Raw genomic sequence first — 26868 nt, forward strand, 5'->3', positions numbered from 1 at the left:
ACACGGGGACTTGTTGCAGTAAGTACAGGTGCATTGAGTACAACTCAAACCCATTATTTAACAAATGGGTCATGTAATATGCAATCAAACAGAGGGTCCAGAGCACCCAGGGTCACTTCACTCAGTACAAAAAGTACATTGAAATTCCAATCCCATGTGTACAATTTGGAAGTTCAATTTCAGTTTACTTATTGAATAAACTATGGGAGGAAATAGATCTTCAAATATTCAATCTTTATACGAGGCATAAAGAATACAGGATAGTAGTTCATTCATTTGTTGTTGAATATCCTATCTGTATTTCAATGTCATAGCATACTGTATTGTTCCCCATCCATTAGTGCATACAGTTACATCTCCTGACAATTAGAAGAATAATCACATCTCAATGTGCTTTTAGGTCATTTAATTTATCAGATGAACGAGGATGCCAAAACAAAACCTGCCTCATAGTTAACAGACATTCTTCAAACAAACAAGGGTTTCAAAGGTTGAGGCATCATTTCATTACTCAGAAAAACCCATCTCATTTGAGACATCTGACATAACACTTTCCTTTACATTCAGGCTAGTTTTGACCCGAGGATAACTGAACAAACAGATGTATAAACATTAAGTTGAAAATAAAGAGAATGCATTATATGCCTTAACTGTAGATTTTTCTTTAGCCACTCAAAAGACTTTTCACATGACAAAAAGGTATCACGAAACAAGTGACTGTTTTACAGAACATTTCATATCCATAAACTGGAAAGTAAACACTCTCCTTCAGGAGAATGGCCCTTCCCTTAACATAAATAAACTACACAATGAACATATAAAGAGGCAGCCACTCAACACACTTCATGGTTTTAAGGCGTATGAATGCTTACATCAAGCATAAATGACAGGCAAACCGAGGGATGGCCTGACAACGGGATCCTTCCACCCTAGGAGCCGTGGTAGAGGAGCATGGTGCTGAACAGGGCATGGTTATACTGCTGATGGTTGTACTGCTGCTCTGCCTTCACCGATGTCTGGTGTTCCACCTGGCTGCCCGCATTACCAGTGGCAACCATGTGCTCTGCTGCATCCCTGTAGACGTGGTGGGGGACGATGTCGGCAGGGGCGATGGTAGAGTCACACCCATTCAGGTGTGTTGGGGGGCAGTGCCTGTTTAAGGGGATCCCCTCACACCCTAAACCTGCTTCTAGAGGGTCACCTGCCATTGGAAATGAGACACCTGGTCAAAATTATTTCAAATACTGTGTTTGCCAGTACAGGGCCACAACTTCATACTTAAAGAGATAAGCAAATATATACGATTTGATTTTGTTTTGCACAACTATTCCCCTTAGAGAATAACATTTCAGAAACTGTAAACCTGTGACTCAATCTATGCAGGAATTCAAATCAATAGGTTGCCAAATGGGTTACAGAAAATTTTACATAACCTCGTTATCCTTCACCCTTCTACTTGATTGCACTGGGTCACATCCTGATTCACTGTACTCTTCCTGGTTATATTGACACACCAATCACTGCTCCTCCTTGGCACACTTCCCTAGTTTCTCCCCCTTCCCCACTCCCATTGGTTCAGGCAAGATGAGACGATCAAAGTCCCTTATAGATGTCAACACAGACGACAACGTCATAAAACACCATGCTTAAGATTGTCTCAATGAGACAATCATATAGTCCTAGAAACAAGAAGTTAACATGCTTCCACCATTTGCTGTAATGGGGAAAATCCTAACAGGCTGACTACACCGCTTGTGATAGCATTGCAAAATAAATGTAGAAATCTATATTATTCAATTATTGCACCTACAATGCTCCCTTGTGCCAACGAGCATCTGCGTTGCCAAGGGCTAAAATAGAAGTCAGTTCTATTTGTGATGCAGATTGTGCTGCAAGTTCTGCCTCTCCCATCTTCTCATTGGTTTACAGAAGCAGGTACCCACGTGCCATCTCCTCGGTTATACCCACGTGGGTGACTGAAAGACAAACGAGGTCGGTGGCGGTAATGCACCTAATTTATGAACGTTGCCAATCGCAATATAAAAAGTCAAGAGAATAAAAAGCCTGGAAGGAGGAGAGATGACTAGAAACAAGTTGGTTGACCGTTTTGTGTGGATTAATTGTTGGAGTAGTGCATTTCAGGTAAAATAACTCAATGTTTATATCCCAGGACAAATTAGCTAGCTACAGCAAGCTAGCTAAGTAGGACACATTAGCTAGCAAGTGCAAGCTAGCTAGCTAAATTGCCATAAATGTTTAATGCTTTTTGAACTGTCCCAAAATTAATGTAAATGGTTCAGAGTTTGTTTTGATATTTTAACCTGCATGACACGATCGTGTTTGGTGTAGGGGGGGACAACATAAATGTATGCACGATAGCGCACGCGCGCAGTTGGGTTACCGGTTTGACCTCGGTAACCCATTACCGCCACTGACCTTGTTCGTCTTTCAGTCACCCACGTGGGTATAACCGAGGAGATGGCACGTGGGTACCTGCTTCTATAAACCAATGAGGAGATGGGAGAGGCAGGACTTGCAGCGCAATCTGCATCACAAATAGAACCGACTTCTATTTTAGCCCTTGGCAACGCAGATGCTCGTTGGCGCGAGGGAGCATTGTAGGTGCAATAATTGAATATAGATTTCTGAAATTATTTTGCAACGCTCGCGCCACATAGTCAGCCTGTTAGAAACAAGACAGCACAACTGAGGGCCTGCCCAGCTTTCTCAATATCACTAGAGGGCACCAAACCTCCCAGTCATTCAGGGCACTTCAATTGAAAGATTAAATAGATTACTCCTCAGTGTGTTCAGACCAATGTTGAGATTCTTTCTCATGTACACAAAAAAAACAAAGCCACCATCATGTTATTCAAAGGAATGAACATTTAATGAGTTTAAAAGTATACAAAACTACTCAGCACTGAGCATCAGAAGCTCTAATATATGCAATCTACTCATTAACATTTGTGATTCTGTACAAACCAAATAGTAGTGCAGGGCAGATTCCTTGACAGAACAATTGTCCTTCATGTATGAAGCAGATGGATGGGAGGAGGGATTTTAAGTTTGTGAACAATATATTTACGAAGGTTCCTTTTTTTTCCTCAAACGATTTCCAGCCTTAGGAAAGAGTAGCTTCCCCTTGTTTCGTGAAAATGGTAGCACTACTAATCACACTCATTAATCAACATTTAACTTTTGTCATTAGTGAAGTTAGCAAAGTAATAGTACATTATAATACAACAAAACAAGCCAACACTTGAAAAACAGTCAATATAAACTTACACCATTTTCAACACCACACACACAATAGGTACTCGGCTATACAGAAAAGCGTACAGAGTCCTCTGCTAGAAAAGCAGAAAGAGAAGGGGCACTAGAAGTGTCTAACAGAACCAAAGTCTACAGTCTGCTAGCGAACAGGACAGTGTCAGTTCAAATAGCACCTTGGAAATACCTAAAAGCTCACATAATATAGAAAAGCTGCATAGCCAAGGCTTATGTACTCTATATATTTATGTAAAGATATGCTTTGGCATAAGAGTTCTTGTATAAAAAAAACTAAATAGCTTTATAGCTACAAGACAAGAGTTAATACAAATGTTTCTCAGAGGGGAAAATTTAACTAATAAAACAAAATATGCTTCATCTTATTACACTGAGGGTAGGAACATTCTCTAGTGGCCTCTTCATTCTGACATGAGATGGACAAATTCTGTCTTTTGCCCCTTATTGGGCGGAGCAGCGTCACAATGGCACCACTAAATACAGTACTCAGTAAACACATCACTGTCTAACTCATCATAAAAGGGCAGAATGCTGTCATTGCATATTCATGATGCAGAAGGAAACGTCAGTGCAGCCTCAATGACTTGAAGTCTAACCTTCTCCATAAACCGAGGCTTGTTTCAGTACATTGTACCCAAGGTGTGGGCGTTTCTACATTAAAGAACTGGAATTATCATTTGACAACGTTATTACAGTTAACATTGTGCAATGTAGGGGCGGTGAAAGGATAATTGTGCAAAACAGAATTCACTCATCCTAAAAAGGGGCTATGCCAAAAACACGAGATTTTTTAACAAGAATATTGTGAATCATTCAAAGCTACCAGTAAAACAAAACACGAAAAATTCATGTTTCTCTAGCGATTATGGTAGCAAGGCAGTGTTTTTCATAACATGTATGTACAATGTGTACAATACAAGTTATTTACACCCATATTTTTAGAACCGCAAGAGTATAACATTACCATGCCAAAAACCCAACAATACCATGCCAAAGAAAGTAATGCCATCTGTTGGAAAACATGGCCAGAGGGCCTGGTGGACATTCTACCAAGATACAACCACTAGGAGGGTCAACACTCTTACTCAACACACTAAGGCCTCTACAGGTAGGCGTAGGAGTTAGTGCAGCGACAGGGGATCTGCATGGAGGCCACAGTGAAGATCTCTTGCTCCTTAGCGGCTGGGGTAGACACCTCCACTCCCCCCTGGCCCACCAGGCCTGGCACCGGCGCAGACCCATTCATCCCAAACGCAAAGGGTCCTGGCCCACCTGAGCTCACTGCCGGCGGCGCTGCTGACTCCATACTCTCCTGGTGCATGCTCTCCATCAGTACCTCTCCGACACCGCAGACCAACCCATTCCCGTTCAGCATCCCCAGCGGCAGGCACAGACCTGGTGAGAGCAGTGGATGAGCGTGTTGAACTACCATCAAGAACAGAACTAGATGAGAACACAACATACAGGGCAGAAAACCCTACAGGCCCAAAGAGGTCATTCCATCATGCACAGCTGCCTGGGCATAAGGGGAGACTGCAATTTAGCATGCTAGAATAATCAAACTTACTCAATGAGTCCAAAGCCCAATTGTAAGCTTCATTCAGCAATAATCATCCACTGCCCCATTACCTGATACCCTGCAGCGTCAATCAACTTCCTGGCAACCACTCACAATTCTACTCCAGAGTTTGCAGAAGTCCAATAAAACAAGCCATACATTTACACATGCCAACATCAGAGGCCTGGCAAGCAGCCACAGGCAAGTCCCCTCCCATCCCCTTCTACATACTGCTCATTGTAACGCTGCACAACTAAGGGAACAATAATGTATTCAACCAGATTCTCAATAGGCCAGCACTCAAAGGTTAATCCTGGTTTTACAACAGGATTTTATGAGGTTGACACTTGATGCTTTATCACGTATAATTATGGAAAGTCATGAAAAACATTTATAATCTCCCAGGTTTGATTAGCATTTTTTATACTTTATAAAAAAATAACCTAACAAATGCAAAAACCTAACCTTCAGTTCTGGCCTTCTTGATTTGATTGTCTTCCATGTTATCAAACGACCTCTTTCTATTTGGTGCCCCGTTAAGGAGGCTCCGCCCTTGAATGAGAGGGTGGGAGTGGCCTCCGTTCTGGATGGCACCGTTCAGACCAAAGCCATTAAGCTGGGTCAGGTTCTGGTACTGCTGCAGGTTCTGGGCATTGGATAGTATCTCAGCACACTCGTGAAACCCCTGGGCATGGGCCAGGTCAGCAGCGGACAGCCCACTAGCGTTCCTCATACTGTGCAATAAGAGAAGAGAGTGTTAGAGAAACCCACACCCTGCCATAGCCAGGGATCACACACACACTTAACCTCACATATACACACACACACACAGGTCCCTGACTGCCTCTGCTAGCCTAACATCATCATCTCTGAGTGAGAGATGACAACTGATCCTATTAGATCATTTCTTCACCTTTGTTAATTATAATTTAAGGTTTTGGAAATAAAAATTTATTTTTAAATGACATGTAAATATGTCCACTGCAAGAGAACATGATAAACAACTGTTATACATACATATGAATAATGCGTGAATCTTAAAACCAAAATCACTTCCACATCCCAGAAATAGTTTTGTTCAAAATGTCAAAATATTCCTTAGGTTGATTTCTGGTATCAAATGTCTGAAAGATTGAGCAGAAGAAATGTACGTCCTTGGAGATCATGGACTCGTTCAGTTAAAAGCCATCACAAAGAGGAATTGTTCGGTTTTGGATTGGTGACGTCCCAAATTGGCACAAATTTCCAAAGGAAGACATTTCCTTCACATTAAAAGTTATGCAAGGTGGTGTCAATTCTTCACGTTCAGGTACAGAGATGTTGAGCAGGTTCAAAATCATGGTCAAGTCTACCTTGTGGAAAATGTGTATGTGTGTATGTGTGTATGTGTGTATGTATGTATGTATGTATGTATGTATGTATGTATGTATGTATGTATGTATGTATGTATGTATGTATGTATGTATGTATGTATGTATGTATGTATGTATGTATGTATGTATGTATGTGTGTGTGTGTGTATGTATGTATGTATGTATGTATGTATGTGTGTGTGTGTGTGTGTGTGTGTATGTATGTATGTATGTATGTATGTATGTATGTATGAGAGAATTTAAGAAAAGTGCCGTTGAAACTTTAGATCTAAAAAAGCTGAATAATAACAATCTTGACAAAGTGAGTAGAGACTGGCAACACAGGATCAAAGTTCTCTTTCTAAATGTGGTCAAACTGCAGGCCACAGGACAGGCATTCAGGCATTGAACTCCTCATCGGTTAGGCACATATCACAGGAAGCAGCCTTTTTCAGTACATCCATGATGTCCATGTTTTGATGAGACACAGAAAAGAAAGAGGGAAAAGACAGGGAAAGAAGAAACAAACAGAACTGCAGAATCTTCAAGGAACAAGAATTACCAAAGATGTCTTCGTTCTTCCAGGATAGGAAAGTGAAAAAGAGACTCGAAGAGTTGGAGCTCAGTACCACTCACTGTTTAAGAAGAGAACATTTTTTAAATGAAAACAGACAAGTCATGGGTGTCAAAGCAGCTGGCATCCAATCAGAAGGACCCAATAAGGTTAAGAAAACACCATACCATCCACGTTGGTATCGCAACAGACAACAACAATACCAATGGGTGATTTGGTCTCAGATTCAGGCGTGTGCATAACAGTCTGTTTAAGTCATTTTCTGTTGCCGCTATAAACCTGTAATAAACATACAGTAGGACTTTATGAATGAGCAAACAGCAATGCAGTGAGCATGATTTCCATAATGCTTCTAGATATGCTAAGGCAAGGATGTCACTGGGTGGGTAACACTTCAGCATATTAGCGTCACTCTTGCATCAGTGTTTGGGCAGCTCTCGGTCTGGATTTTTAAATCATTGGGTAAAAAATGTGAAAGGGATAAGTGAGTGTCAAAGCACATTAGTCTAAAATATAGTACTACTCTAACCTGGGTACTAAGTCAAATATAAAGCTATCAAATAGGGCCAGACCAAAAAGACCCTCTTCTAAGTAGGTCATAGACTAGTAAAGAATTGCCAGGTCACTGTTCCTGTCCTGGCATGCGTTGTAGCAAACCAAAAACATTCCCTTGTAAGGATAGAGGTCTGCGCTGCCATGGAACCAGTTCAATTCATTTCCTGGAAGTGTCTAGAAAAATACTCTAAGCAAACGGAGGCCATAAGCTTGACTGTCTGGATGCCAATTGCCCAAAATTTCTGCTGGCTGGCGGGAGAACAGTTCCACACTTGTTATTTCTGAGGCTAAACACCATTGGATTCTGCGGGAAAATGATTGTGCAAGGCGAACAACCAGGTCTTTGTGAGGGGAAGAAGGTTGAGGCAGGCCTGTGTGTCAAGGAATGAACTTCTATTTGGAAATGAGAAAACGGGAACACTTGACCTTCTGTGGGCAGTGTGTGCCTCTCATAGATTCCAATGATGCACTAAGAACAAATGAAATCTGAGAAACTACCCCAGTGTTTTGTGTTGCTGTATGTGGTCGTAGGATCATCATATGGATGTACTGTAGAAATATCAATTATAAATATACATAAAGTAAAAGGTGCAGCAACCCAGTGACATCCAGGAAGTTATATACACACACTTCAGTTTAGATACGGTTCACTCATTCATAAACTCACTGCTTTGTTTCTCTTACACTCCCTATTACTATCTTAATGTGCAGTCAAACAAAAATACAAACAACGCACTGTAAATAACGTGCTTGAGATCACATTTCTCTGTTGAATAAGAATAAAAATAAAAATCACACGATTAACTTGCATACATATCCCCCCCCCCCTCTGACCAAGTTTGAAAAAACAAAAATGAACGCTTCCAAGAGATTCTACCTTCAAGCAACAGCTTTGTTTATATAGAATGTTGTTGTGAGCATGTAGACTGACGGGTCTCACTAAGAGGAGTAACAATCATTCAGGGTGCCAGAGAATCTGAGACAACCAGTGTGGGGAACACGATGTGCACAAAGAACAAGACACCAAGTATTCTGTTCAGGCTTCTCTGAGAAAGAAGCCATTATTTATATAGGTAATCAGGTAACACTTCAACCCAACTCTGCAAGTGAATATGTTGAAGGTAGAAACAGGATATAGTTTATGATCAACCAAACTAAATGATACTATGTAGGTTATATGCAATGTGTACACATACAGTTAGAGACCCATCTTTCAGTCTATTTATATCTGAACTATGACCCAAATAATGAGGCTCTGATGAAAGATTTGTCTCTTATTAGGAAGGAAATAGTCAGTCACTGAAAGGTCAGAGTTAATCCCACCAATAATCTCCCACGTTGTTAAGGAGGAACAGTCTACAGCCTAACCCCTACCCTTCTGATCCAATCCCAGGCCTGGACCCACCCCTTGCTATAACTAACAAAGACCAGATGTGTCATTAAAATATAGGGATTCAAATTTTAAAAGGTAGAAACTCCACCTCCTTGAATTTGACTTGTGTATTATGGATAAATTACACCGACTAAAGATCCTTTTAAGTTTGTTTTATAAAAGAAAAATAACGAGGAGTCAAACTTCAAAAGTGTTCTTGTTTACAACAATATTATTTTTTTTAGAGAGCACATGGGCTGTAAGAAGATATCACTGAAATAACATTTCAATACATTATTTGTAACCTTTATTTAACTATAGGCAAGTCAGTTAAGAACAAATTCTTATTTTCAATGACGGCCGACGCTGGCCAAACCCGGACAAAGCTGGACCAATAGTGTGCCGCAGTATGGGACTCCCAATCACGGCCGGATGTTCGAACCAGGGTGAATTCGAACCAGGGTGTCTGTAGTGACGCTTCTAGCACAGATGCAGTGCCTTAGACTGCTGTGCCTCTCGGGAGCCATAATTTGACAGTAATGTGTAATCAGATCCTGGAGTAACCGACAGGATAGCATACACCCAAAAGTACCATTGGTTGCAGTTAGACAGGTAGCCCAATACTGATATTTTTCCCACCAATTGGTATTTTGACCAGTCAGATCAGATCTTTTCACATGGGATCTTTTTCAGATCTGTTGATCAAAAGACCAATAAGTGAAAAGAGAGATCACAATAGGGCTGCCTGTGGAAACGTATCCAAAGTGACAGGTTGCTCCTCAGACTACCTGATGTTACATTAATGAGTGACATGTAATGTGATACGTAAACGCTTTACCCATACTTTTACCTGTACTACCATAATGGCCAAGCTTTCATCACCCCACACAGATCCTTTGTCAGTTATTGAGTAAAGAAAATAATGGAGCACTCAACATGATGTTATGAACAGACTGTAGCCCCCACCAATCTTCATTGAATATAACAAGGAAAGGTCTGAAAATAAAGGAAACACTAAAGTAAATTAGGGTACAAAGTATATTGTATACTTAGCATGTGTGGTTCCCAAGTCACATCCCTCCAATAGAGTTCCAGACACTTATAGAATCTATTCCAAGGTGCATTGAAGCTGTTCTGGCTCGTGGTGCCTAATGCCCTATTACGACACTTATAGAATCTATTCCAAGGTGCATTGAAGCTGTTCTGGCTCGTGGTGCCTAATGCCCTATTACAACACTTATAGAATCTATTCCAAGGTGCATTGAAGCTGTTCTGGCTCGTGGTGGCCTAATGTCCTATTACGATACTTATAGAATCTATTCCAAGGTGCATTGAAGCTGTTCTGGCTCGTGGTGCCTAATGTCCTATTACGACAATAATAGAATCTATTCCAAGGTGCATTGAAGCTGTTCTGGCTAGTGGTGGCCTAATGTCCTATTACGACAATAATAGAATCTACTCCAAGGTGCATTGAAGCTGTTCTGGCTCGTGGTGGCCCAACGTCCTATTACGACACTGATAGAATCTATTCCAAGGTGCATTGAAGCTGTTCTGGCTCGTGGTGCCTAATGTCCTATTACGACACTGAAAGAATCTATTCCAAGGTGCATTGAAGCTGTTCTGGCTCGTGGTGGCCTATTACGAATGTCCTATTTGACTGACACTGATAGAATCTATTCCAAGGTGCATTGAAGCTGTTCTGGCTCGTGGTGCCTAATGTCCTATTACGACACTGATAGAATCTATTCCAAGGTGCATTGAAGCTGTTCTGGCTCGTGGTGCCTAATGTCCTATTACGACACTGAAAGAATCTATTCCAAGGTGCATTGAAGCTGTTCTGGCTCGTGGTGGCCGAATGTCCTATTACGACACTGATAGAATCTATTCCAAGGTGCATTGAAGCTGTTCTGGCTCGTGGTGCCTAATGTCCTATTACGACACTGAAAGAATCTATTCCAAGGTGCATTGAAGCTGTTCTGGCTCGTGGTGGCCGAATGTCCTATTACGACACTGATAGAATCTATTCCAAGGTGCATTGAAGCTGTTCTGGCTCGTGGTGGCCTAATGTCCTATTACGACACTGATAGAATCTATTCCAAGGTGCATTGAAGCTGTTCTGGCTCGTGGTGCCTAATGTCCTATTTCGACACCTTATGTTGCCGTTTCCTTTATTTTTAACCTGTATATGAAGTATATTAAAACATATTCAGATAAACCACACGTTGACAGTTTTTTTCCCTCAAATTTGATTACATTACATTCTGCATAATAAATGTGTAACTGAAACACATGAAAGTAGTCAGAAAAATAAGCCAACTACCAACATTTCTGGGAAACATTCTATGCTGCTCCTTTGTACACAAAGTGGTCCCCATTGAAAGGATGTCACCGTTTATCCTTTAACTACTCAGCCAACTGACATTTACTCCTGAGGTGCTGACCTGTTGCAGCCTCTACAACCAGTGATTATTATTATTTTACCCTTCTGGTCATCTATGAACGTTTTAACATCTTGGTCATGTACTCTTATCTCCACCCAGCACAGCCAGAAGAGGACTTGGCCACCCCTCAGAGTCTGGTTCCTCTCGGTTAATTCCTAGATTCCTGCCGTTCTAGGGAGTTTTTCCTAGCCACCGTGCATCTACATCTGCATTGCTTGCTGCTTGGGGTTTTAGGCAGAGTTTCTGTATAGCACGTTGTAACATCGGTTGGAGTAAAAATGGCTTTATAAATACATTTGATCGATTATCATTATGATGCCATGACAACAAAGGAGTTGGTTATAGCAGAAACAGACTGGCATCCAGTCTGAAAAACCCTCAGTGAGACTTTAATTGAAGTGTTGGTGATAAATGTCCATTCACCAAAGCCAATGGAGGCATTGGGACCACTCCTTTAAGTAAATGGTCACTACAACTTCATAAATGAACCCTCAAACTGAATATCAGCTACATACATGACCTCCAGCTACTGAAATACCACTGCTGAGACAGAGGGAAAATATATTTCACTGACAATTTGACTTTAATGTTTCAATTCATTATCGCACTTGAATGAGTTGGTAGACGACATTAGAATCTCAGCATTATTAGATGCATCATCAATTGGCATGTCAATAATGGCGTTTGACTCCAACTGTCCATTACTGGGTTTATCTATCCAGACGAAGTGTTGACATCTCATCAAAACCCTGAACTTTGGATCCTCAGCTGGAGTTCTGTCATTTCACTTCTTAATTATGGAGATGGAGTAGTTTCTCTTCTTCTTGTCCCTCTCCAACTCTATCAAAATCTCCAAGTGTCTCCATAGTAACCCCTCTATTTTGGCAACAATGTGCTCAGAGTGCTGTTAAAGCTGGATAATAATGTTGTGTTTCCTTTCACAGGATCCGAGCCCCACTGTAGAGGCTCTATTTTAGTTACTCTTTCTGCACGTCTTGTCTTTAAATAGGTCAATAAGCAATAGGAAATACCCCAGTCTCCTGTGAATTATATTTGGAGACATGTCACAAAAACATTGTTCCTGCCCAATAAAAGGAAAGTTTGGATTTGTATGCAGTTAGACTATGTTCCTTTTCATGTACCGATTAAATACTACATGGCAAAAAAAATTAACTTTAAAATTTTGACTCAAACATCTACAGTAATCCATGAATAAAACTATGGCTTGTAAGTCAAGAGGACAATGTATTTTGTGCATTTGAATCAGATCTCACGTCCCTGAATATGGTAACAGTGATTTGCATTAAGACGGAATGTCCAATAAAAACACTTCGTTAAGTGGGGTTTTAATCCTGCAGTTTTCTTTGTTGCTTTCAGCGATGATTATTTTTCTGTCCCTGGTGTAACGCACCACATACCTCAGCAGGGGAGCCTTTTGAATGACATGTCAGAGTTGGCATGGACAACGACAGGCTAATTGCTGTCTCCCTTTAGATAAGAGAGGCCTTGCATTCCCCTCTTCCTCTCCCTGATTTCTATTTTCCAAAACTCTCACCACATCCTAGCACCTCTGCTCCCATTTGGTTCCTCTAGTGCAGCGGTTCCCAACCTTTTCCGTTACGGGGACAACCAAATCACAATCAAAAGCTTGAGGACCAACATTCGCAGAGTCTAAAAAGAATTCAACATACAATGATTTCTAAATAACAAATTAAAGGCCTATTATTAATTTGCATTGTGAAATGTAAAATTGCTTATAATACCACTAATACCCCCAACTGTTATAAATATGGAAGATGTTTATTTTATTGCAGAAAATCTGCTGTACACCTCTGCAGGCAGCAGGTTGGAAACCAGTGCTCTAGTGACAAAGTAATCAATCCACTTCGATGTTGTGCTTTGCTGAAAAGTTTGATGAATCTATGGTTCAGATCAGGGAGAGCAGGGGGAATTAAGGCCATCCTTATTTTAACCTCAACACACCCCATAATGATATCTACAATAAACAATCATAATGTCCTGTCAGTGAGACCCGTCATGCGTGTGAAATGCTGAAGAATGATACAGTACCTTGAAGAATCAGCCTGTTGGATTTGAAATGATCATGACCATGTCCGAATCTGAACAGTGAGTAGGGAAGCGTTCATTTCTCTTTTTAAATGCCTGGTATGCTTTGCTTTTGAGTTCTGAGCACACAGACACTGTCTTCTGTTGCTAGCCTATCACCTTCAAGAGAGATCCTAAAATCATGCTGACCTGTGACTGATTAAAGCTCACTACTCATAAATGGGTCCTACGGTTAGTTTACAAACAGAAACAAACAAATACAGGAACAGGTAATATTAAGCAAAGCATGCAGGTCTAAACATGTCTAAAGAAATTTACTTTTTTTAAATATTCATAAATGTCCTAGCATTAAAACCAATCACCGCAAGAAATACCTCAACAGTTTGCCAGTGTGTAGATAGGAAGCGATAGTGAGAACACTCAATGCCACAACAGTACGGCTATCCCAGGGAACGGGGCAGACTCTGCAGTGTCTATTCTCCCCCTTTTCTAGGATTACTTGAAAAAATCAAGTCATTTCGAATTCAATGGCTGCAAAACATTGAGACGTGGAGGTTTCTGAGTCTTATTTGTTAACAGTACAAAAGAAGAAGAGACCATAAGATTTTCTGGAGTATTTCTTTCTTAATGCCACTTTCATAAGGGGAAAGGTGACAGAAGATCAGATAATCAAAACAGATCTTATGGTATCATAGGGTTAATACTGAAGGTGACATTCAAAAACAGAACAGTTCGTCTTCTACGCAGCAGAAATAGTATAGGCCCTATAAAATGTATAATATGACAGTTAAGAACCATTATGACAGAATTGTTAGCATTATACAGTTAAATAGTTCAGGCACTGTTTGACCCTAGAGACTGCTACTCTGGACTATAGTCTATCCACTACCCTACCCGGAGTGAGCTTGATGCTGAGCTTTCCCCCTAGAGGAGCTCATTGTAAAATCCTGAATGTGCTTGAGGCTCATGACAGTAAATCCAAAAGGAGAATGCAAAAGTGAAATAAAATTAAATATTGACGTGTTAAGCATCAAAACGATCTATGCATGTCTTTAGGTATTCGAGGTTGACTGTGAGTCAATTTAAATGGATGACTATGAGTGAAACCTAATATAATTTATATTTTAAGCATATATTTATATATTTAATAAACTAGAATGTTTAACCTGAAATTCCCTGAACAGAATGCTGCTGCCACTTGCTGCTTTTCTGCATGTATTGACGAAGATCTCAGATCGATGATACCAAGAGATTAGGTGAATTGTCCAATGTCATCTGGAAAAAGGGCAGTAGTGTGTTAACGGGGAAATAAAAGACCTGAATCAAAAATGATAGAACACAACCAAGTCTGCAGGCTGAGATGTTTGCGCCAGATGATTCAAGATGATCAGGGCACAAGAAAAGCACGTGTCCAGAACAACGTTAATGCACTGCCACCATCGGACCCCTTCCCAAAAAAAATAGGTCAGTCTTGCTTTGTTGAACTTGAGATGCAGAAAACACTATGCTAGATGGTTGAGCGACAACTCTTCTTTATGATAATCATGTTTCAGGCTAGTTGAGGTGGTTCTGGGACAAACCCACAAACAAGGACACGTTCCATGGCTTCAGAAAATGTCCATGGTCTGCATATTTGGGTCTATGTTAAAGATAAGTCATTCTAGCTGCTCTTCATGTTGTGGTTTGAGAAGCTGAATAGGCTTGACCTCTGAAGTAAATTGTGTAGCACAATGCAGAGGTATTGATCAGTTAAATGGTAAGTCAGACTGGAATTTGAGGGGGAGCAGACAAGAGCTCAAATCAGATGGAAGCAAGAAATCTCCCTCCCTCATTTTTTCTGGTTCGTAGACCAGCCCTATCACACTGGTGTCTATGGGAAACCACCCGTTATGTAGACCAGAAATGAGAGAAAACAATTTAATGGTAAACTGCCCAAGTTGGACATCTTCATTTATTCACCATCTTCGCTCAAAATGTCCATGGAGAAGGTCAATCTAAGGTCAGCTGAAAGTCACAGCAAAGATCAGGAGGGGTTCCTCTTGAGGGGCGAGAAGCAGGAAGGGGAAAGGGTACTGGAATAAAGTGGCGAAGCAGGAAGGGGAAAGGGTACTGGAATAAAGTGGCAAAGCAGAAAAAGCACAGCGACTTCTGTGATTGGTCAAGGTTCAAATGTCCTCTTCCGAAGTGAGAGAAAGAGAGCTCTGTTCATGAGATGCAGAGAGAAGTATGGTACAATACATATCTATTAACAATTTGTGTAGCAGCAGCAACAATGTAGCTATATCACCAAATGTGGGACAAGTTTGACCAAGGAATATCAGATCAAATCCCTAATAGATTAAGAACAAAAAATAAGTTATAGTATTAGTTCTAATTCTTTTGAAATACTTTTAAAGATGTAGATGTTTTTGGCTCAACGACTGAATGCATCACAGTGAAGGGAAAAGGGATGGACCGTTTAGGTAGACAGGAACATTTGTAAAAATGATCAGAATTGAATCCTCCTGGTGGAACTGTGCCATGCAACACATTAATGACAACAGAGTGTGTTGCTAATGGTGGTGCTTGGCATGGAAACCCTCCATCAATAGAGCATCAAAACAAGAGAGTGTGCAATCATCTGATCGGTACACCAGATAACAGCTTACAAAGTATTTTGAGAGTAACAAGTTTAAAATGGTTGGGTGCATTTGAAAGTTCAAAATGTAATGTACTATTCAATATTATGATAAATGTATAGTTGGCAACAGTAAGAAAATGCTATATTTATGCATATGATTCATACTGGAGGATGTTCAATTGTATTTGCCACCAGTCAAAATAAGTCTGTTTACATGCGGCTTAATTTGACAAAAGTATACTATTTCCTTTGTCAGCAGTTAATTTAAATTAAAAAGCTCCCCTCAAACAAACATTAATCTGGCTGGTGTAGACATAACTTCCAGAATTCAAAGGAAGCAGTTGTGTAAACCTGGCACCAGTCTGTGGGAATGTCTGCGTGCAACGGAGCTACGTTTACAGTAGAATTAGAGCTGGCGGGTGAACGGTAGGCCCAATAACAGCCTAACGTTGTTTGTAGTTATTTAAAGCTGAATGCATTTATGTAGCATTGTCATGTATAGTAAATGTATTTTTTTTTAAAGGGCTTTAGTGATGTTCCATTTCAAACTAATACGCACATTTTATTTAGCCTGCATGCTTCAATGGGTAAATAGCACTAAAAAGGGTCAACATTACTATTAGACTAGCGCATCGACGCCCTGTCTCCTCTACAGCACGTGGACATTGCCACCCATCTGGTCAAGTTCAAATGAAGTGTTCAGTATTCTCTGATGAATCACAACATAAGCGAGAGAGCTTGCATACTCTACATGGCCAAAAGTATGTGGACAAGTGCTCGTCGAATATGGAGTTGGTCCCCCTTTGCTGCTATAATAGCCTCCACTCCTCTGGGAAGGCTTTCCACTAGATGTTGGAACATTGCTGCAGGTCTTGCTTCCATTCAGCCACAAGAGCATTAGTGAGGTTGGGCACAGATGTTGGGCGATTAGGCCTGGCTTGCAATCGGTGTTCCAATTCATTCCAAATGTTTTCGATGGGGTTGAGGTCAGGGTTCGGTGCAGGCCAGTCAAGTTCTTCCACACCGATCGACAAAGCATTTCTGTATGGACCTCGCTTCGTGCACGGAGGCATTGTCATGCTAAAACAAGAAATGGCCTTTCCAAAACTGTTGCCACAAAGTTGGAAGCACAGAATCGTCTACAATGTCATTGTATGCTGTAGCGTTAAGATTTCCCTTCACAGGCCTCCCGAGTGGCGCAGCAGTCTAAGGCACTGGCTTTGTCACAGCCGGATGTGACTGGGAGACACGAGTGCGCGCACGGTTGGCCCAGCATCATCCGGGTTAGGGGAGGGTTTGGCCAGCTGAGATTTCTTTGTCCCATCGCGATCTAGTGACTCCCTGTGGCGGGCCGGGCACCTGTAAACTGACTCGGTTGCCAGCTGGACGGTGTTTCCTCCAGCACATTGGTGTGGCTGGCTTCTCGGTTAAACTAGCAGTGTGTCAAGAAGCAGCGCGGCTTGGCTGGGTCGTTTCTCGGAGGACGCATGGCCCTTGACCTTCGCCTCTCCAGAGTCCGTAGGGAGTTGCAGCAATGGGACAAGACTAACTACCAATTGGCGATCACAAAATTGAGAAGAAAACGGGGGTAAAAGTGCAACAAAAAAATGTTTTAAAGGAAAAAGATTTCCCTTCAACACAACTAAGGGGCCTAGCCCAAACCATGAAAAACAGCCCCAGATCATTATTCCTCCTCCAAACTTTACAGTTGGCACAATGCATTCAATCAGGTAGCGTTCTCCTGGCATCCGCCAAACCCAGATTCATCCGTCGGACTGTCAGATGGTGAAGCGTGATTCATCACTCCAGAGAACACGTTTCCACTGCTCCAGAGTAATGGTGGCGAGCTTTACACCACTCCAGCAGACGCTTGGCATTGCGCATGGTGATCTTAGGCTTGTGTGCGGCCGTGGAAACCGTTATTGTGTTGACATTGCTTACAGAGGCAGTTTGGAACTCATAGTGTTGCTGCAACCGAGCACAGGCAATTTTTACATGCGCTTCAGCACTCGGCAGTCCTGTTCTGTAAGCTTGTGTGGCCTGCCGCTGTTGCTCCTAGACGTTTCCACTTCACAATAACAGCACTTAGAGTTGACCGGGGCAGCTCTAGCAGGGCAGAAATTTGACAAACTGACTTGCTGAAAAGGTGGCATCCTATGATGGTGCCATGTTGAAAGTCAATGAGCTCCTTCCATACGAGCCATTCTACTGCCAATGACTGTCTATGGAGATTGCATGGCTGTGTACTCGATTTTATACAGCTGTCAGCAACGGGTGTGGCTGAATAGCCAAAACCACTCATTTGAAGGGGTGTCCACATACACGGCCAAAAGTATATAGTTTTGCTCTTAATAGCATCGATACGCTAGATTTACTCAAACTATAGCTACCTTTAACACAGGAGGGAAACTAAGGCTATAGCCTGAGCCATACATATAAATCAATGGTCAAATGGGTTTCCATTTCAGTTTTATCAGCTCCATCTCTGGGAACTGAGCAGTTGTGGAAGTAACCACGGAGCACAAGAGAAAATGGCTTCATCCAAAACCTGCGGAGATTCTTTTTACAACCTTTATAGTTTGTCTTTCAGAAGCCAAAATAAAAGCTGGTTTCATGTGGATTAGCCTACATTTTACAACCAGTTTGCTATTGGATAAACCCTTGGGCCCTTTGAAGCACCATATGTCAATGGAAGCATGCAGGGGACAAAACTACTGCTTGGTACTAATGAGACATGAGGCTAACATTAATATATATTTAAGGTTGTGATTCATTTTATTTTCACCTATAATTTCTTAGGTCACTTTCTAGACGGGGCAATATTTTGGAATTAAAGAATGTTTTGTAAACAAAAAAGAATCTAATGCCATGAGCCTCCTGTCTAGTTTGCTTTCTCTGTTACTATAGAATGCTGGGCCTTCAGAAACAGAACATGAGCTACAGCTGTCAAAGAAAACATGGTAACATCAAACAGTAACTCAAAACAGCTGTACAGTAGCATTTCTAGGACCTTTAGGGGAAAACAGTCATAAACAACTTTCAAAATAGTTCAGTGGCTGGCGACCAAATGCACATTTCATCAGAAGAATGATCATCATGTAGATGTTACACCCCCCCCCCCCCCCCAACACCAGTGATTTAAAATTAAATTGACATACCAGGTTTTATTTTAGTTTTCTACCTGGGTTAACTATTACGATAACAATATTGGCTACATTTGTTGGCATTCGGTTTTGTGTGTCGTTCACAAAGACAAGCAAAACTATAGGCTCATTTACGCATTACAGCGTTTGGTTGGGTCACAACACTCTACTTGATGAGAATGATAAGAATGGTCATAATTCCTGCCAGAAACTAAAATACACTTCACCTCAATGCAGAATGGCATAACTGACTGTATGTCAGCTTAAATAAGGAGTAGAGTAGCTTATGACCACCTGTAATAAGAGATGTTACACTTCACTAGTTCAGGGATGTAGGCCTCGAACTCAAACCCTCAAGCGCTGCAGTGTCCGGCTGGTTTCTGTTTCTCCCTGGCAATACATGTAGTTTAGTTTCTTCCTAATCAGAAAGGTTCTGGTAACAGTTACATAGTAAACCCAGGCAGTGTTCAAATAAACAAATGGCATGTAAACTAACTGGTACGTTTCTGGTGTGTGTTCGGGTTATGAATGACGGACAGCCGAATATGTACACCGGTTGTCCCACAGATGCAACAAAGAGTATTTAAAAACTATTTCTGCCTCAAATTCCCTTGACAGAATTAAACTATGAATGTTTTTGTGCAATTTGTCCTCGAGGCAGAAAAACATAAATAAATAAAAATATATATATTTTTAAATCATTTAGCAACGAATTCAAAAAAATCTGCTGTGAAATAATTAGATCCCTGTCAAACAGACCATCTCTGCTGGTTGCTGTCAACAATGAGTCTTGACAAGAACACATCTGTTTGCATGGACAAGGTTTTAAAACTACTCTGGTAGTAGGATTCTAGTATCTCCGTCTACCTAAACACGATGGCACTTGATCATACAATGAGGAACATCCTAAAACTGTTGGAAGCAAAATATTTGCAGGGCATGGTAGTGGCCTTTACTAAATACATGTACTAACTTTTCACTATCTGTGTGTGACTAGTATAAATAATATCAATAAATGCAGTTTGCCTCAGGCAGCGTCTAACCTACAGAATAATTGACAGCAGAACAAATGCAGGCCATTGTTAAAAATCCATCCGTTTTAAAAGGACAAAAAAAGATAATCTCCCTCAGACTGTCCATTTTACATCCATCATCTGTGGGACACCGCAGGTATAGTCTACCCTCCCTATGAGATTAATCTCTGTTGACGTTTGGTGAGGCACTTTTTGTTTTAGACTAAATAAATCAACACATTTACTTGTAAGGAGATAAAGTAGCTGGCACTGACAATGTTTAGGAGCACATCCACAGTATGGTGAGCAGAGCCTCTCCTATATTCTAATCACGTCAAACAGACCTTCATCGTCTTTCAAGTTGAGTGAGTATGTAAGCGTCACTTCATACTGCAATTCCTCAGGTATATCAAATAGCACTCAATCTAAAGACAAACAGGACTGGCTAGTTGTATGTTTCTGAATGTTTCCATTTAGAAGTCAGAGTCTCTGGAAAACATACTGAGGGCCTGAGGGATTAACAACTGTTGGCGTCAACAATAACTCTTTCTTTTGTGGTTCCTTCTGGAGTTACACAAACCTAAAATACTGCTGAACCACAAATACAGGTGTCTAGGGTGACGTGTACATGTGTGTAGTTCACATCATCAGCTACCTGGAACCTTGGGCACCGGAGCTGACTGGCTGGTGTAGTTTCACATCATCAGCTACCTGGAACCTTGGGCACCGGAGCTGACTGGCTGGTGTAGTTTCACTACCACCTGGGTGTTTGCCAAATCACCAAACAAGCTTTTATAAAATGGTAACAGCTTCCATCCTTGGTTCAGATCATGGCAGCCGTTGCACAGCTTCTCATTTTCTTCTCCATTACAAGGTTGGGAATTTATCCTATTTATTTAAAATTTGAACCTATCTACTGACATTTTGAAAAGGGCAAGAACAGAGGAGGGCATTTAAGACAATTCATACTAATTGAGTATGTCCCTCTTTGCTCTCTGTCCATCTCTTCTCTATCTGCATGCATCGTGACGAGCCCTTTTGTAGTGATGGGAGACTATGGCTGGCTACCTCCAGATAATATTACCAACTTCCTCTCAACTAGTTCTTCATTTATTTCCAATGGTGAGAAAGGACCGGATAGGTGACAAGTTTGTTATGTGGTGTTTCTGCCACACTGACTCATTTTTAACCACTCAAATCCTTTCACATCGTTTGGGTCAAAGAAAATAAGACTAGGAGTGAGGGCAGAAGCTCATTAAGGAATGATGGGTTTTCAGTGTCATCTCCAAGCAAGTAAAAGGGATGTTTTGTTCAGATTTACCAGGAAACAGCCCTTTCCCCTCTCTGCGTTCATTCAATGAGGAAATGTGCATTTGGTCAGCCACTACAACTATAGAAATACACTTACCAAATCAACATGTGAACAAAGAAGACAAATGCTCTCAATTATACAAATCATAATCTACAGTTTAAACATAACATCCAATTAACATTTTCAATATGGTAAAGCTCACGGGTCACATTTGCAGGAGAACTCCATCAAAACTTTTTGTTCCCCCTATAAAGACACAGCTCCTATGTTCAGATAGTGACTAGTGCTGAAGAGCGAGGTTCTCTCAGACCAGTTTAAGAGTAGGTCCTGGAAAGGAACTGGGTATGCATGCTTTTGGTTCAGCCCTGAGTGTATACACTCAGTGCACCTAATCATGCTCCAAACAGAATACCATGATTAGTTGAGTCAGATGTGACTATAGGTCTGGAACAAAAGCTTGCACCACCAGTAACTCTCCAGGAATAGTTAGAATCCCTTGGTGTAGGTAGTGTTGTGACTTCAGATGGCCCAAACAGAGGCACAGCCAAGGAGAGTGGAGCAACATGATGGGATTCAGGTTAAAGTTAACAGGAATCTTTTATTGTTTCTTCATTTATCTGAAAATGTGTATCCCTCAAATGAAATGAATGGTTATGTTGTCCTTGTCTGGTTCCTACAATAACAGGACTTACACTGAGGTGGACATCTCAGCAACAACTTTTCATAGCCGCAATTCCTGAGTAACTACTGACTAAGGACATAACTCCTGAAATTACCTTGTAACAAAGTGTAAGTACAGGCAGCTATAGCGCTTACCATTGTTAAAAGTTTTGAACATAAAATATAAGTTACAAACATGGTATATCTATGCATGCTTGTTAGGGGGTAACTACACGGGTTATTCCACTGGTTGTGCCCGTGTAGTAATTCTACTTCCTTATCAGTCTAGAGAACCCAAGACCCATACAAAACAAATAGGCCCATTCGCACAGTTTGAACATGGAGCACAGTGTGAACCGTACAAGAAAGTACAGGTTGTTAACAGAGTTTTGATGGAATCCTCATGTAAATGTTGTAGATATGGGAGCTGTTGGATGTTACAGTGAGGGGAAGACCGAGCACACAGGGGGTGCAGTAGCTCGACTTACTCAGCTTTCGCCCCCTGAATCAGGAGAGCGTTGACACAGTCCAGACTGCCTGAACGAGCAGCCTTATGGATAGGAGTCTCACCAACATAGTCCTGAGAGAGAGACAGGAGATACACAGACAGAAATAAACACGTTACACCGTATTTACACAAACTGAATGAGTTGCTCACACTGGTTTCTAGAGCGGCAATAATATGCAGCCGGTTAGCCTCACTCCCCCGCTCCCAAACCAGGGTAGAGTTGTCCAGGGGCAGAGCCTGAACTCTTCACCCCAGCTACACAGCAGGCCACAGGCTGAGAGAAAGGGAGGGGGAGAGAGGAAGGTGGTAGAGAGGGAGGGCGGTGGCAAGGTAGTAAGAGCATTTTTCAAAATAGATCCCTCCTTCAGGAGAGAGAAAGTGAGAGAGGTGCTGAAGGAGGAGGCGGCAGAGAGAATTTTTCAAAACAAAATCCCTCCTCCATCCATAGTCATATTTGTCCACACCCAGAGAATGTAGGGTGGCTCTATTAAAACCACAGGGAGGGGTTTTAAAGGGCCAATGCAGCTGTTTTATCTCATCAAATAATTTCTGGTGAAAATGTAAAAGGAGCTGACTGAATTATTTAAAACAAATAATAAATATGTTTTTATATAATGGTCACAGAAACAAAAATAGCTTCTTAGCAAAGAGCAATTTTCAAGCAAGAAATTTTGCTAGGACTGTCCGGGGAGGAATGTGGAAATAAAAAAACACAGCAATATCACCTTTTTGACTGCATTAGGCCTTTAAAAGAGGGTGATGTGTTTAATGCTGGGGAAACTGGATGGCTAATTTTTAAATGTGTAGATGTAAATGTAGGCTGTATTAGAAATAACAGTGATGTGTTGCAGCAAGCCAAGAGGAGATGCAGCTAAGAGTTGTGTAATCGTGACCTACTAATCTGATTTCTCTGAGCGGTGCAGTGAAGCGTCAGAGATGGTCAGTGAAGTGTGTGTACACAAGACAGGAGCAGAAACGAAAGAGCATGACAGAAAAACACACACACTCACACGATGACGTCAAGTCTAAATGCAAACCCTATTGGCTTTTCACATGTAGATAAGCGTACGTGCACACCAACTAGTGGCCCGGGGCTCAGACAGGCTTTTCAGTCTTTAATCCAGCAACATGAGGGCAGAAGCAGGCTGTCTGGGGCTCTTCAACCAGTGTTAAACTGGTATTAAGGATACAATAACGACGATAGCCACAAAACAGAATCTCTTGCAAGTGCCTTAGTATTTTTCCTATCAACTGTCACATTGAATCTATTTCTATGTAACAGGCACTAGTCCAGAGGGGTCAAGGGTCAGGTCGAATGGCACAAAGCCAGGATGATCCCTCTGATAGGATCAGTCTGAGCTCAACCCCACTCTCTCTCACACACACACACACACACACACACACACACACACACACACACACACACACACGTCATTTTCACTAGGGCTGCCCCCCTTTCCTCTACGAACGGACACGCGTCAGGGTTTCCGTTAGGAAAACGTAGTGCCGGACATTTGACCAGCAACATTTTAATTTAACGGACCGATATGCATAGTTTTTTTCTCCATTAGCTGTCTGACAGATTTTCCACTCAAAGGCTGTGTATCTGTATGCTGTACATGTGTGATAAATAAGATTCATAATGAATATACTGTGTACACACGGCAATTTAATTCCACTAAAGTATGCTAATTGGCATATATACCAATTAGCATGACCAGTCAAAGGCATTTCCACCAACTGAAATCAACTAAAATCAATGAATAGGCAAAAAAATAAAAATTACTACGGGATTTCTTCTCCCGGACAATTGGCCGCAAACATTTTATTTATCGGCTTTTTTATTAAATAAAGATTGGACAAAAGCCGGCTATTACCTGTTAATGGAAACCCTGCTGTGTGTGTGTGCACATAGACGTGTGTTTTGGTAAGTGTGTGTGTCCATCCATGTGCACTGTACCTGTCTGTTGATGTCAGCACCAGCTTGCAGCAGCCAAAGCAGGCACTCTGGGTGGCCCCCAAATGCAGCGATGTGAGTGGGCGTCTGAGCAAACCTCGTGGTCACCGAGTTGACCCCACAGCCCACCTGCACCAAACGCGTCACACACTCCAACTGTGTGTGTGTGAGAGAGAAATTAATTGTATTACTAAATACCAATACAGTGATTGAAAACACTCTGCTGTGTCGGTTTTGCCTTGAGGAGGTAATCCACAGTCCTTCGAGCAAAACATTATAGTGTAACAATAAATCAAAACGCAAAGGCCTAGAGTATAACTACTTCCTGTAATCAAATCCCGCCCTAGGGTTATTTTTACAGCCGGTACAATCACACCCAGTTATGCACCACCAGATTAATATAATAACACATCAATTCTAACTTGACTAGATGAGGTTTCCCAAATTCAACCCTGGGACCCCCCCCCCCGGGTGCACGTTTTGTTTTTTCCCTGGCACTACACAGCGGATAAAAATCAACCACTGAGCAAGGGCAAAGTTTAGATTGGTAAGTTAGTCTACCTAGTTAACTTACCAGCTATCTAAAACATTTGAGCTGACATGGGCTTATTGAGGTACTGTCAGTGACTGACATAAGAGAAAGTGCTGATGCACAACCACATTTTGAAATTTCACCTTGTTTATTCTACTATTCTAACTATCAACAGTAAGTTTAGACCCCACTGAGTTTAACACATACACATACAGTACCAGTCAAAGGTTTAGACATACCTACTCATTCAAGGGTTTTTCTTCATTTTTTTACTATTTTCTACATTGTAGAATAATAGTGAAGACATCAAAACTATGAAATAACGCATATGGAATCGTATAGTAAACAATTGGATCCGAGGGCATCCAAAAGGGGGCCCACAGGCCGATGATTACGCATCCCTGCCCCATGCAAATACAATCTCAAGGATGACCCTCAGATTGGCTTGAACAAACGTGTTTTCCTCCAGCAGTGCTGTAGCAGTGTCTGATATAGCAAGACATTTAACACAGCAGTGTAACCTGGAAGTTGGCCATGCTCGATATAGTGTGTATATAGTGTTGGTGTGAGTTCCTCTTTTATGATCAACGCAAGACAGACAACTGCTTCTCACAAACACAAAATGCCTTGTGGTCAGCCATTAAGTGAGGCAGACCATGCCTGTATTATTTTTAAAACCCTGCTGTTTCATCTAAACACCCATCCTTCCCATCAGGATACAGTAACTCAGGGTGAATCATGTTCACTCAGCAGCAAAGAGGAGACAGAGTCAATGGCTGATTGGATTTTGGAACCTATGCCTGGGGCTGAGATAGGCACACATCACTAACCAGGCAGGGACATGGACAGGGGGTGCTGTTCTGTTTGTTTGACATAGATGTTAAAATTGATACAGTGTCGCTATTGTTGTTGTACTTTACTCTGCTCTCTCAAAATGCATTAGTATTTAGTCAGTGATGAGGCTGATTTAAAACCATGCACACCTCGTCCTTCAGTTGACTTGATTATTTTTATGTAAACACTTCCGCATGGGAAGGATCCCCGCGTGTTTATAAACGGCCTTTTTGGCGCGTTGCAGGTTATTGGTTCCCACCGTAACCAATAAACAAGCGAGCCCGCCACAGATATAACAAATATTTGCAGTCGACGGCTGAAAGATATTCGTTTATTGCTTGATGGAGTCCAGTCACTTTCTTCTTAGCTGGAGGCACAAGACTGTTCATTTTCAACCGTCCCCATGTCAAATTACACATTACACTTGCCTATAGAGAAAGAGCAGCCTACAAAGTACATGTTTCAAACCATTTCCTGGCCACAATTAATCAAATTATGGTACGTTAACGTTAGCTAGCTATGTGAATATGTATCATTCAGTGTCAGCCTGTCTAGTGAAAGCGGCTGGAGGCCTTGCCTCTTTTCTCTATAATTTAATTGTAAAAAAAAAATATATATATATATTGTACCTTTCCGAAATGAGCAGCCCAGTGTATGGGTGTCCAGCCGTAGAAAGAGTCCTCCACTGCTAGGTCCGCCGGGTTTGAGGTACACTGAAGAAGCGAGCACAACGCACCGACATCTCCATCCCTGCACGCCCGGTGGAGTGGGAAGCGAACGTTCAGAACCTCCTCACTTGAGAATCCCGACTCGATGCCCACCGACATTATCAAACGAATATAAAACACTATTTTTGCGAGAAAATAACAATTAATGCCGTCGTCTGTCTCCAAATGTAGTGATTGTGGTAATGTTTCTTTGAGTGCCTTTTCGTGAAGGCACACGCCAACCTGCCTGCTTGCTGCTGCTAACAATGAACACACAAATGGACAGCGATGACGTTCCAACCAACGCACTCAGAAATGAATCTTCTTGAGGCGAGTTGCAAATTCAGGAATGGACTTTTTGGACGCACGACC

At 41.5% G+C, this 26868-nt stretch overlaps 2 protein-coding genes across 3 annotated transcripts in view; one reads left to right on the forward strand and one right to left on the reverse strand.

The window, feature by feature from the left end:
• Window positions 1–26868, forward strand: part of LOC124044151 (cystathionine beta-synthase-like) — an 882911-nt gene that overhangs the window by 393628 nt on the left and 462415 nt on the right. The window lies entirely within an intron of this gene.
• LOC124044156 (ankyrin repeat domain-containing protein 10-like) lies at window positions 392–26787 on the reverse strand. 2 transcript variants are annotated; one of them, XM_046363652.1, is made up of 6 exons: window positions 26419–26787; window positions 24427–24579; window positions 22447–22538; window positions 5315–5583; window positions 4564–4686; window positions 392–1201 (listed from the first exon to the last, which is right to left on the reverse strand). In XM_046363652.1, exons 1-6 carry the CDS (start codon window positions 26614–26616, stop codon window positions 930–932), a joined length of 1107 nt encoding a protein of 368 aa, XP_046219608.1. In that variant the 5' UTR covers window positions 26617–26787; the 3' UTR covers window positions 392–929. The 2 variants fall into 2 exon arrangements, with proteins under 2 accessions (XP_046219608.1, XP_046219609.1); XM_046363653.1 differs by lacking the exon at window positions 392–1201 and having other exon boundaries at window positions 2869–4686; window positions 26419–26785.

The sequence above is a fragment of the Oncorhynchus gorbuscha genome, linkage group LG09, assembly GCF_021184085.1.
Source record: "Oncorhynchus gorbuscha isolate QuinsamMale2020 ecotype Even-year linkage group LG09, OgorEven_v1.0, whole genome shotgun sequence".
NCBI classification, from domain to species: Eukaryota; Metazoa; Chordata; class Actinopteri; order Salmoniformes; family Salmonidae; genus Oncorhynchus; species Oncorhynchus gorbuscha.